This window comes from Vombatus ursinus, unplaced genomic scaffold (genome assembly GCF_900497805.2).
Source record: "Vombatus ursinus unplaced genomic scaffold, bare-nosed wombat genome assembly UNPS02014797.1, whole genome shotgun sequence".
NCBI classification, from domain to species: Eukaryota; Metazoa; Chordata; class Mammalia; order Diprotodontia; family Vombatidae; genus Vombatus; species Vombatus ursinus.
This window is the reverse complement of record NW_020954575.1, coordinates 6044172-6057646: the sequence shown is the minus strand read 5'-3', so window position 1 is coordinate 6057646 and position 13475 is coordinate 6044172. Positions and strand designations below refer to the sequence as shown.

General features: G+C 39.8%; 1 protein-coding gene across 1 annotated transcript; it reads left to right on the top strand.

Moving 5' to 3' along the window:
• Positions 1-10403: 10403 nt before the first annotated feature.
• Positions 10404-11354, top strand: LOC114049112 (olfactory receptor 4D2-like). Its single transcript, XM_027870300.1, has one exon. It carries the CDS (start codon positions 10404-10406, stop codon positions 11352-11354), a length of 951 nt encoding a protein of 316 aa, XP_027726101.1.
• The last annotated feature ends 2121 nt before the right edge of the window (positions 11355-13475 follow it).

Here is a 13475-nt window from a genome sequence, read left to right as displayed (position 1 = left end):
TCTCTCTCTCTCTCTCTCTCTCTCTCTCTCTCTCTCTCTCTCTCTCTCTCTCTCTCTCTCTCTCTCTCCCCCTTCCTCCCTTACCCCTCAATTAAGCTGAGTTATCTTTCTCCCAGTGAGAGAGCCCCTTCACTCAATATTGTTTGATATATTTTCTCTGTGTATACTTTTTCTGATTTCTGTTTTGTTGTGATTTGGATAAATGGGTTTCTTGGCTACTACTATGTATATTCACTGTGGAACTGGCATTTAACATACTTTGTCATTGTAAGGAGAAGAAACAGATAGGATGTGAGAGTGACAAAGGTGATGTGTGGCACAGAGTACTGGACCAATCATAGACTTATCCTCTCTAAGTTAAACATTTGCATTCAACAAAAACTGCAGCCCCAAGGCCAAGATGACTGTCAGGAGACTCAACCAACAGATTAGAATGCTTCTCTGTGTTTGAACAGCTTATTGCTGACCTGAAGGGAAACTGAGCTGACACACAGTTAGCAACAGTGGAGCAGAAAAGGAGTGAGCAGTTTCCAGAGAATTAGTGTACAGCACTGCATTTGCTCATCTGGGCCAGAGCACTCACAAACATCAGGATTGTTTGATGAAAATGATGGAGAAATTCAGAAGCTACTAAATGAAAAATAAGAACTCCACAGGTCTTAACAGCAGGACAGTTCTTCCATCTCTAAGAAGGCAGCATTTAACTCCATCAAAAGTAAAATGCAATAGGAGTTTAGAGAGATTCAGGATTCTTGTTTCAGTAAGAAGGCAGGTGAGATTCAGTTTTACCCTGACATTAACAATCTAAAGTGCTTCTACAATGCCCTGAAGGCTATTTATGGGCCAAAAACTGCTGCTACTGATAAGGACATGATCCTAGAGAGATGGGCCGAACACTTCCATAGTGTTCTCAGCAGACCACCATTAACCAATACTGAAGCCATTGACTATATACCTCAGGTTGAAGCCAATCCCTCTCTAGATGAACTTTCAACCAAAGAAGTGGTATTAAATACTAAAAGGCTCCTCTCATGTGGCAAAGTTCCTCGCACTGATTCCATCCCAGCAGAGCTCCACAAGGCAGTGGGCCCACTGCTCATACAGAAGCTGACTGAAATCTTCTAAATTATGTAGCTAGAGATGGTTGTCTTCCAGATCAGGGATGCCTCCATTGTCCATCTCTATAAAGGAAATGGAAACAGGTTGTTCTGTGTCAATCGTGGGTGTGTGTGTGTGTGTGTGTGTGTGTGTGTGTGTTGGGGGGGGGAATTCTCCATCTTAGTCATTGCTGGAGAGATTGTTGCCAGAGAACTCTCTTTAATCAACTAATCCTTCACCTGGAGGATGGTAATCTACCCAAGATCCAGTGTGGCTTCAGAAAGGACAGAGGAATGGTTGACATGATGTTTGCTGCTTGACAACTCCAGGAGAAATGCTAGGAGGTCTGTACACATTTTTTGACTTAGCAAAAGCCTTTGATACTGTCAGTCACGAGGGCTTGTGGACAATCATGGTAAAATTTGTTTGCCTGGAGAAATTCATCAGTATTGTACACCAGTTTCATGATGGTATGCTTGCATGAGTTCTAGATAAAAGATAATGCTGTCACACTTTCCCAGTCACCAATGGAGTGAAGCAGGGCTGTATGCTTGCTCCCATGTTTTTCAGCATGGTGTTTTCTATGATGTTGTCAGATGCCCATAAGGAAGACAAAAATGGCATCAAGATTAGCTACCACATTGCTGGTAAACTATTTAACTTGAAAAGGCTACAAGCCAAGACTAAAAGTAGAGGGAGAGTTGTTATGCAACTTTTTGTTCACAGATGATTTTACACCCAATACAGCCTCTTAGGCTGTAACAGAGTGTGGATTGATTCTCTGCCACTTGTGTTAATTTTGGCCTGACAATGAACAACAAGAAAACAGAGGTTCACCACCAGCCAATGCTGCATCATCCATACATGGAACCATCAGTTACAGCAAATGGAGAAATTTTGAATGCTGTTGATAAGTTCACTTACTTTGGCAGTATACTCCCCAGGGGTGTCCACATAGATGATGAGGTTGATGCAAGCATTGCCAGACCTAGCTCAGTGTTTGGGAGGCTCTGAAAGAAAATGTGGGAAATAAGAGGTATTAGGTTACCTATCAAACTGAAGGTCTACAGAACCATTGTGCTGACTTTATTGTTGTGTGCCTATGAAACCTGGACAGTCTACCATGCCAGAAAATTGAACTGCTTTCATTTGAATTTTCTTAGGAAGTTTCTGAAGATTACCTGGAAAGATAAGTCACTGATTATTGAACTCCTTTCTTGAGCTGAATTGCTAAGCATTCAAACTCTCCTGCAGAGAGTGCAACTCCAATGGGCTGGCCACATTGTTTGAATGCCAAGCATACATTTACCTAAAAGACTAAGAGTTTTATGGAGAACTCACACAAGGCAGGCATTCACCTGGAGGTCAGAAGAAGCAATACAGGGACATTCTCAAGATCTCTCTGAAGAACTTCAGTATTGATTGTGAGACATAGGAAATGCTAGCACAGGACTGCCCAGCATGGCATGCCCACACCAAAGAAGGAGCTGTGCTCTATAAGCAAAGCAGAATTGCAGTAGTGCAAAAGAAACACGAGATGTGCAAATTTAGAGACATCCCTGCTCCAAATTTTTATGTGGTCTATTTGTGCCTGACCTGTGATAGAACCTTCCAAGCATGTATTAGTTTGATTAGACGCAATCAAACATACTATACTTTGACCCCAACATTGTGATGTCATTTTGTTCTTCTTTGAGTATGAAGGATGAACAACAACAACAATTTGGTGGAAAAGGGGTCAAGTCTTGGATATTAAACTTGGGATCCTCCTCTTCCATAATAATGAACAGTGATCAGAAGATAGATTGAACTTTAAAACCATATCCCCTAGACTAACAATATTTAAGAGATCAGGAAGATATAATTCAAACCTGAAACCTGATGCTCTGGGGAAAGCAGAGTGGTCAAACCTCTGGTCCCAACTTCCTGCTTCCCTTCTGACAGGAATTAAGTCTCTTTTGAAGAAGGGTTGGGAGGGTTAGGGGGATATCTCTTCTGCCTCCTTTTGAGAACACACAGTATCTCCATGCAACTTGTAAGGGACAGCTCTCTCTCTCTCTCTCTCTCTCTCTCTCTCTCTCTCTCTCTCTCTCTCTCTCTCTGTCTGTCTGTCTCTCCCTCTCCCTCTCCCTCCTTCCCTCTCTCTCTCTCTATATATATATATATAAACATATATATATATACACACACACACAAATATGTGTATGTGTTTGCATGTTGTTTCTCCCATTAGACTATGAGCTTCTTTTTTTAATTTAGTATTTTATTTTTCCCAATTACATATAAAAACTATTTTCAACACTTGTTTTTAAAATTGAGTTCTAAATTCTCTCCCTCTCTCCCCAACCCCCTCATTGAGAAGGCAAGCAATTTGTTATATACATACATAGTCATGCAAAATATATTTCCATATTAGTCATGTTGTAAAAGAAAATGTAGACCAAAATAAAAACCCAAGAAAAATAAAGTTAAAAAAAATTATGCTTCGATCTGTATTCAGATTCCACCAGTTCTTTCACTGGGGATGGGATAGCATTTTTACTGTAAGTCTTTCAGAGTTCTCTTGGATAATAGTGTTGCTGAGAAGAGCTAAGTCATTCATAGTTACTCATCTTACAATATTGCTGTTACTGTGTACAATGTTCTCCTGGTTCTACTCATTTCACTTTGCATGAGTTCATGTATAGACTATGAGCTTCTTGAGATCACAGGCTTGTTTGCTTGTTTTGCCTTTCTTTGTATTCTCCATGTTTTATACAGTGACTGACACTAGGTGCTTAATAAATGTCTGTTGGCTGACTTAAATAGTTGTGGGAACCACTTCTACTCTCTCTTCTTTACCAAAGTCTTCATTTTCCACTCCCAGGTAGGTTAGGATGAGTCTAACCCATATATAAGCTCTCTTCAAGCAATGGGAATGTGTGCTATCCAATCAGTTAGTATCTCCCACTGAGTTATGTTCCCTTTCCTTTTGCTTTTCTGCTTCCCATCCTCTTCTGAGGCATCTGGCTAAGCCATGCAAATTATTTCCATAACTGCTTTTCAAAGTTTGTTTGAAGATATTTGAAAGAAAGAGGCAAACGTCAGTCCAGATAGCTGCTGTACCAGCATCTATGACCCAGAGAGGAGGGCAACCCTGACACAATGGTAAAAATAGATTTCTTCATGTATTTCTATTAAAGAAATCTAAGACTGTATTAGATTTATTTATTTGCCTTCCATGTCACATTGTTGACTCAAGTTCTAGGTCACGAAGACATTTGGATATTTTCTCAGATTAATTCTTGTTGAGTCATATGTTCTCCATTCTGAGTGTATGTGTGTGTGTTTGTGCATGCACATATGTGTGTTTCAACTTGAGCACAGAACTTTATATTTGTCCCTATAGAATTTCTTTTTTCCTCTCAATTTTGTCTCACATTGAATATTGCTAGTAATGAATAGAAATCCCTCCTCTTGTCCAGTTCTCCAAAGATATAGTGTGAAATTGTCCAGTATCTTAAATATGTCCTTTAATATCCTAGTCACTGTTCCCAATTCCTTGAGGATCTTCTTCATATTCGGCAATGAACATAGAACACACAGGAGAACAGGTCTTCTAGTCTTCAGGAGCTGTCACATGAAGGGGTCATGACACATATAATTTATGAGGTACAAAAATTTCTCATTAAATGGTAATATCCATCGACAAATAAATCCCATGTTTGGATTCCTTGGTGGTCATTCATTGAAACTTTGTGAATGTTGTAGGTCAGTTGAGTCACCCAAAACATCTTCTACTTATCTTATTTTGGAATTTTTACTGGGGAGATATATAAAAGAAGCACAAACATACTATCTCCCAAGCCACCTTCTCTCCATACCTTGGTCCCTGAAAATCATGGACTCAAACTTAAAGCATTTTCCATAAAGTGTTGACCCTACCAAATTTACTTCTAAATGTGGCATACCTATGGGACCAGTTGATCTCTTGCTTTAAGCCATGACATCTTGCCAGACACTGATATGCTAACTCAAGTAGGTTGCTGGCACCCCACCAGGCTCAGATGCTAGAAAACTCTGGTATGGACTCCAGTTCCTGGACTCTGCTTCTCAGACCTTTTGAAGTCTCACAAGACCCTATTTCAAAGGAAAGACACAAACAAGAGGCTCCCCACCTCAGACAGAAGCTTCTAAGAGAAGACTACACACCCACTAGCTTCAGAGGGACTCTGGGTGAAGGAGAACACAAAGTTCCTTCCTTATAGGGAGGTCTATGGCACTTTTTCCTCATTGAAATGAAGAGAACAGTGGAAGGAGATGGAGAAGGAGAGGGAGAGGGAGAGGGAGAGCATGAACTACTTCTCTTTTAAATTGGGATAGCACACTATTGACCCATTCTGTGGATTCCATTCCAGTCTCTTGAAACCTCACACCTGATCCTGGGAATTTTAAATATATTTATAAATAGTTCTATAGTGCCTGCAATAATATCTCAGCTCTCTGTACAGGCTGTAGGGTCTACGGTTACTAATTGTATTCACTTTGCAGCCTCAATACTTTCATAAAAACAGAATTCTCAATAGTGACATTCATGGACAAATAAAATGGTCACATCTATGGACAGATATATCTCATGTATGGATTCAGTGGTGCCCCTCCCAATTTAATTTAAAGTTCTTCTCTTTATGATACTCTAAAGCCTTTAGCTCCTTCCTTTCCCTTACCAAAACTTATCTTCCATCCAACCATTTTGGACAGCAATTTGGAACTATGCCCAAAGAGCTATAAAAATGTGCATACCCTTTGACCCAGCAATGGCACTTCTAGGGCTGTATCCCAAAAAGATCATGCAAATGGGAAAAGGACCCACATGTACAAAAATATTTATAGCAGCTCTTTATGTGGTGGCGAACAATTGGAAATTGGGGGGATGCCCATGAATTGGGGAATGACTGAACAAGTTATAGTATATGAATGTAGTGGAATACTATTGTGCCATAAGAAATCATGAGCAGGCAGACTTCAGAAAAACCTGGAAAGACTTGTATGGACTGATGATGAGTGAAGTGAGCAGAACCAGGAGAACATTTTACACAGTAACAGCCATGTTATGTGATGACTAACATTGATAGACTTAGCTCTTCTCAGCAATGCAAGGATCTAAGACATGTCCAAAAGTCTCATGATGGAAAATGCTATCCACATCCAGAGAAAGAACTATGGAGTTTGAATGCAGATTGAAGCATACTATTTGCTCTTTTTTTCTTCTGTTTTGTTTCTTCTTTCTTGTGGTTCCCCCATTGGTTCTAATTCTTCTTTACAACATGACTAATATGAAAATATGTTTAATAGGAATGTATATGTATAGCCTATATCAGATTGCACACTGTCTTGGGGAGGGAGGGGGAGAAAATTTAAAACTCAAAAGCTTATGGAAGTGATTGTTGAAAACTAAAATAAATTAATTAAATTAAAAAAAACTTACCTCCCTACATCCCATTCTCTAAAGGTCCTGCTCTGTACAAAAAGAATAGCTAATTCCATCACTCCCTGCTTAATAACCCTCTCTCATCCTATAATGATGTTTAACAGAGGCCAATAATAAAAATGTAGTTCCACTCCCAAGAAACACATGTGTATTCCCAGAGTCTGCATAGAATAAGTGCTGAATAATTGATCCTAATGGATAGTGGCTTAGAACCACTTTTTTCATGAGTTTTATGGGTCAGTGGGAGAGATTTCATGGCTGGAAACATCTCCAATAACACCATATAGGTAGCTGTGAACTCTGCCTTCAGGTGAAGCTGGCCCTGCCTATTAGTAAAAAATACATGTAAGAGAAATATTAGTAATCTCTGCTTGTTCCTTTTGTTTTCTTAGAAAGCATTCAACTCCATTATTTGATGTTGTATAGACAAAGACAAAACAACTCCACCCACACCTACACCTACATCTGTACACACACACACACACACACACACACACACACACACACACACACACACACCCTCCAGTTATTTGGCAAATTTTTGACTTTTCATCTGATTGTTCAAAGGAGAGTAAGAACTTCCTTGTCTGTTGTGCGAACTCCCACCTTCACCATTTGAAGACTGGAGATTGCCTCTACTAAATCTCCCTGGAAGTTTATTTCATTCTAAGGGGCTGTAGTCCTTCAAGATCCCCAATATCCTGTGTGTAAAGCAACCCTAATATCAATAATGCTTTTGGTAACTTTGTCCCATAACGGGTCTCTTAAAGACGATGTGTTCCTGAGGTAACAATTCAGGTACTTTTTAATAACTCCCAGAGCTCCTTTGCTCCCAGTGACACTGTCCTCAATTCTGTTTTCAGAATTTGGCCTAATCTTATTCTCCCTTGGGTAAACCTCCCTGGGGTCATGCCTTTGTGTCTGGGAGGTCAGGGAGAGGCTTGAAATTGTAGGGAAGTGTGGAAGATGTGAGGCAATATGCTCTCTCTCCCATTCTGGGTTAGAGGTAGGTGAGGGACGTGAGCATGCCCCTTCATGTCACACTAAGTTGATGAGGTAGGGGGTTCCCAGAAACACTTATAAGGGCCATAGAGGAAAGAGATGAGAGAACCAAGAGAATAATTGAATTTATCATGAATGCAGATGAAGATTAGGAGAGTACTGAGTTGTAATGCAGGGAAAGTCATGCTGCAAGCAGCAAATTCCTACTGTTTGTGAAAATCAAAACTTTTAGTGACCAAATACAGAACCGGATTTATGCATTTGGAAGGAGGGTGGGGACAGAGAATATGGAAATGTGCTGGTCTCTCTTATGTACACAGAGGACAAATTCTTTTTGTACAGAAAAATATATGATTCGTAGATCTGATGTTTTACTCTTAGGGTATTTCTTTTCTAGCTGTGTTAAAAAGACTCTTCGGAAGCCAAGGACCTCAATTAGAGTCACTGTATCACAACCAGGAACGTATAAACATATTCTGTCTAGTTGCCTAGACAGAAGGTTCTGCCCATTCCATTGTCCATCTTGTTCTTTTCTTTCCATTGTCTTTCTGTGGCTATACCCAGGTATGGAACTTCTGGGTGAAGGTCAGGGAAATATATGAAGCTCTGTGATGACCTTGAAAATTTGAAATGGTGAGTACCCTCTCTTATTCCGAGGTTGATAAAGGTGAAAAGCTTAGAGATTGTCTCCTACCTTATGAACAAGTCATCACTGAGGATCCTCTTGGAAGTAGCTACAGTAGATATGGAGGGTAGAGGTAATTGATGAGTAAATTAATGATTTTGTTGGCACTGAGGGTGGAAGTTGAAAGTCATTTGTTGGCAATGTGAGAGGAACGTAATATTGTGGACATTTATCTCCTTATGCATAAGAAAAGCAAAGCGTTGAGTGGAAAGGGAATAAACATTTATTAAGTGCCTACTATATGTCAGGCACTATGCTAAGTGCTTTACAAATGTTATCTCATTTGATCTTCACGACAACCTTGGGAGGGAGATGCTGTTATTTTCCTCATTTTAACTGAGGCAGATAAAGATTAATTGATTTGCCCTGGGTGACACAACTCATAAGTGTCTGAGGCTAGATTGGAATGTCTTCCTGACTCCAGGCCCAGAACTCTAGCCACTGTACCACCTAGCTGCCCATGGGTGACAAAAACCAATCAACTTCATGAATTTAGAGGAAGATTAATGATCAGAGGGTATGGAAATGCATGGGTAACACTAATACACATAGACTCAAGATGCACTTCCCTCAAACAGAGGGTCATGAATTTATAGACATTATATACATTTCCTATTCACTCTTTGCCTTCTATCTCTTTCTCTTAGTCTACTTACTTCCCTTTCTCTGTTTTCTTCCCTCTTCCTCCTCAGTTCTCAGTCCTTTTGTTCTTCTATTTTCAAGGCTCAATTGTCCCCCCTCTCCATTTACCTCAGCCCATGTCCATTTCTTTTATCCTGATGACATCTTGGAATAAATATAAGCTCTAAATCCCACTTTTCTTCTTAAGGAGGTAGTATGGCATAATACAACTGGATTTTAAAGGAGAAAGACCTTGGTTTCAATCCCCACATCTGACACTGAATAGCTATGTGAACATGAGCAAATTACTTACTATCTCTGAACCTTGGGCAATCCCATAAGAACATAAATTATCACCTTTCTTGGAGGGAATTCTCACACCTATGAAATCACAGCTCATTAATGTAATGGTTTTCTTGGTGATGTTCCTAGAGCACCTTCAGACTAAATTCGTACATCATTTAGAATCCTCTCATTCTCTTTGTTCTCTCATTTTCCTAATGGCCTCAACATACACATATTGTTTGCCTCAGCTTCAGTAAGTATCCTTCAGTATCCTGCTATCTTTGAAGTGTACTCTTAAGATAGGTGACAGATGGGATGGTAATTTGTTTAACAACTGAGAGAGATCTATACAATTTACTGTGCCTTACCTAGCTCTGGGCAAAATAGGGGCTTGTAAAGGGAGTTAGAAGGAATCATTCTCTTTGAAAGCAAGAGAATGTATTTTTTTCATCTACCACAGTACCTAAAACATAGTGATGGACTCAAGAAAAGTTTGTGGGAAAGAATCGAATTATAGAAGGATAAAAGTGAATTATATGTATATTATTATTATTATTATTATTATATATAAAAGATAAAAGTGAAATTGTCAAACTCAGTCTCCTCAAATTACAAATGAAATAACTGAGACCCAGAGAGGGGATGTAGTTAATAGCAAACTTTGTGCTAATATTCAGGTTTTCTGACTCCTGGTTCAAGGATTTCTGACTACACTATGAATTGTGTTTATATATGCATGTGTTATGTTTGCAGATAAATAGGAAATGTTGGCTTCCAAAAGATTTAGTGAGATTGTGGAAAGACCCTAAATTCAGTTGAGAATAGCTTTCCCAGGATAGTGAAACTCATTATGATGGGATTGGATTTTCAAATTTTATTCATCACATATACCAGACAGATTTGGGCAGTATTATGCTAGGAATTTGGACTTCTGTCTTTTTTTCTACCCCCTATGTGACATTCCAAGTCTGAATGCCCAGTCTCTTGCCTCTCTTCACCACCACCCTCTGACAATTGGTGTCAACAGCATCTGGATCCCCTACAGCCTTGGAAATTGCTGACTGTGACAGTAGCCTGATTCTAGCATAGGAACTGCATCCTTTTAATTTGAGTGATGGTTTAATGAGTTTTGCTGGTCAACTGAATTCTGATCCCTAAGCACTGCAGGGACAAGGTGTAATTTTCCATTTTCTTTTTTGAAAATTTTGTGTGTTTCCTGTCTAGGTGTGTTAGAAAGATCCTATGGAAGCAGGGAACTTCAGTAGGGTGACTGAGTTTGTCTTCTTGGGACTCTCAGAGACTCGGGAGCTGCAGAACTTTCTGTTTCTGGTATTCTTGATTGTCTACATAACAACCATCTTGGGGAACCTTCTCATTATGGTCATTGTGACTTCTGACAACCAGCTCCACACTCCCATGTATTTCCTTCTCCGTAACTTGGCTGTTGTAGATGTCTGTTTTTCATCTGTCACTACTCCCAAGATGCTGGTTGACTTCCTGTCTGAGGTTAAAACCATCTCCTACCAGAGCTGCATGACCCAGATCTTCTTTTTCCATTTCCTAGGGGGTGCTACAGTTTTCTTCCTTTCAGTGATGGCATTTGACCGCTATGTTGCCATCTCCCGGCCCCTCCATTATGTCACCATCATGAACTCTCAGATGTGTTTTGGGCTAGTAGTGGCTGCCTGGGCAGGAGGCTTTGTCCACTCCATTGTCCAGCTTGCTCTCCTGCTGCCTTTGCCTTTCTGTGGCCCCAACATCCTGGATAACTTTTATTGTGATGTCCCCCAAGTCTTGAGACTTGCCTGTACAGATACCTCTTTCCTGGAGAGCCTCATGATTACCAACAGTGGAATGTTGGATCTCATTTGGTTCCTCATCCTCCTGGCTTCCTACGCAGTCATCTTGGTGATGCTAAGATCTCACTCAGGGGAGGCGAGGCGCAAAGCCTCCCTCACCTGTACCACCCATATCATTGTGGTGTCCTTGATATTTGTACCATGCATCTACATCTATGCTCGGCCTTTTATCTCTTTCCCCATAGACAAAGCTGTTTCCATCAGCTACACAGTCATCACTCCCATGCTTAACCCCATGATTTATACTCTTAGGAATCAGGAGATGAGATCTGCCGTTAAGAGGTTAGGGAAGCAATCAGTGATTTGCAGAATGAGTAAAATTCATGCTAGTTGACTTTGGGTAAGTCATTTCACCTCTTTCAGCCTAAGATTTACCCATAAAGAAAATGGCCAACTATATCCTATACCTCCCTTACCACTTACTCTAATTCTACAGTTCCCCTCACCAACATCATGCATAGGGATATTGTGAGGAAGGAGTAAAAGATGAATAGGTTTTTCACATAAGAATTCTGTACCACTTTTAGAAGAGAAATATAAATTTTCTTATTCATTGGTGTATTGGCCATGATGAATAGCCAGATGTGACAACAGTACAAGTCACACAGGTAAATTATTTCTGTTTCTCTCTTCCCTACTATTACTCTAACGTTACACTGTCTTGATTCTGTAAACTCATATCCTACACATGTCTGAGCATATTTGTCTCTTCTGTTATCTCACAAATGGTTCTTTGTAGGGCTGTAAAACACATTATTCTTCTTTCTTTTTTATTATTCTTCTTTCTAATAATTCTTCTGTTATTCAGATTACTAAGAGGAGTTCAGGAGTCTTCATGCCCAATATGAAGGATTTGGGGTGGACAAGAAAATTGAGACCCAGAGGGTGTATGTGAGATGCCTAAGGTGAACCAGTTATGAAGAAAAGAATGTAACTTTGAGGTCTTCTCCACAAATGTCTGTCTGTCTTCCTTGTGTCTTTATCTTCATTTGTTTTTGTCTTTAGCTCTTTGCCTCTAGTGATTTCTCTGTGTTTCAACCAAAAGAACTGGTAGATATCACTGCTGCATTGTCTGTGATATTTGAATGATTGTGGGGGAGGCAAGAGGTCCTGAAGGCCTATAGATGGCAAAAGTTGTTCGTTTTCAAATAAGGAAAGAGAAAAGAGTTGGCAAACTGTAAGTCAGTAAGCTTGACCTCGATTCTGGCAACATTCTAGAATTAATTGTTGAAGAGATGGTTAGTGAATATCTGGGAAAGAAAGTATTAATCACACAGAACCAGTATGACATCATTGAGAAAAAGTTCTCAGACTAACCTCATTTCCTTTGCTGATAGGGATACAAAACAGGAAGATCAAGGTAATGTGGTAGATACAGTTAATACAGAATTTAGTACAGTGTTTAATTGGACAACTTCTACTATTCTTGTGTGCAAAGTGGAGAGATGTAGGATAGATGGAAGTACAATTAGATGGATATAGAATTGGATGAATTTCCAGACTCCAAGAGTAGTCATTAGTTATTGTTGTTGGGTTGTTTTGTCTTGTCTGACTCTTCATGACTCCATTTGGGGTTTCTTTTTTTTTGTTTTGCTTTGTTTTGTTTTAGGCAATTGGGGTTAAGTGACTTGCCCAGGGTTACACAGCTAGTAAGTGTTCAGTGTTTGGTCTGAGTCCGGATTTGAACTCAGGTCCCCAGTGCTCTATCCACTGCGCCACCTAGCTGCCCCCATTTGGGGTTTCTTGACAAGTATACTGGAGTGGTTTACCATTTGCTTTTCCAGTAGTCCTTAATAGTTCACTTTTTATCTTGGAAAGAGGTCTCCAGTGGGCTGTTTCAGAGATCTCTGCTTGGCCCTATGCTAGTTAATTCATATTTTTACCTGAATAAAAGCCTAAATGGCATGCTTACTAGCTTTGTAGATAACACAAAGCTGGAGAATATAGGTAATGAGTTGGATGACAACCAGGCTTCAGAAAGATCTTGACATGCTAGAACAATGGGTGGAAGTTTAAAAGTGGCAAATTGAGACTTATTGTTAGGGAATACACTTCCTAAAAATTAATGCCATCCAAAAATAGAATGTATTATGTTAGGAGGTAGTGGGTTGCCCTTCACTGAAGACCTTCTGGCAGAGTGTAGGACCACTTGTTGGGTATGTTGTAGTGAAGATTCTTTTTGGAGTGTGAGCTAGAGTACATGGTTACTGATGTATGCTACACTCTTCAGTTCCGTAATTCTATTTCTAGTCCTGTTTCACCTTTTTCTGTTTCTGTCGCTATGTCTTTCTCTCCTGTGCATGTGTGTGTATGTGTGTTTCTTTGAATAAGTGCTCCAGAAAGAACTATTTTGGAGTAAATATGAGACAATAATGGCAGACAAGCAGGCAACAAGAATTTATTAGGTATTTACTATGTGCTAGACATAGTGGCTAAGTCTAAAGAGTCATAAGCA

Coding starts and splice junctions, on each gene's coding strand:
- LOC114049112 (XM_027870300.1), top strand. CDS start 10,404: ATGGAAGCAGGGAACTTCAGTAGGGTGACTGAGTTTGTCTTCTTGGGA.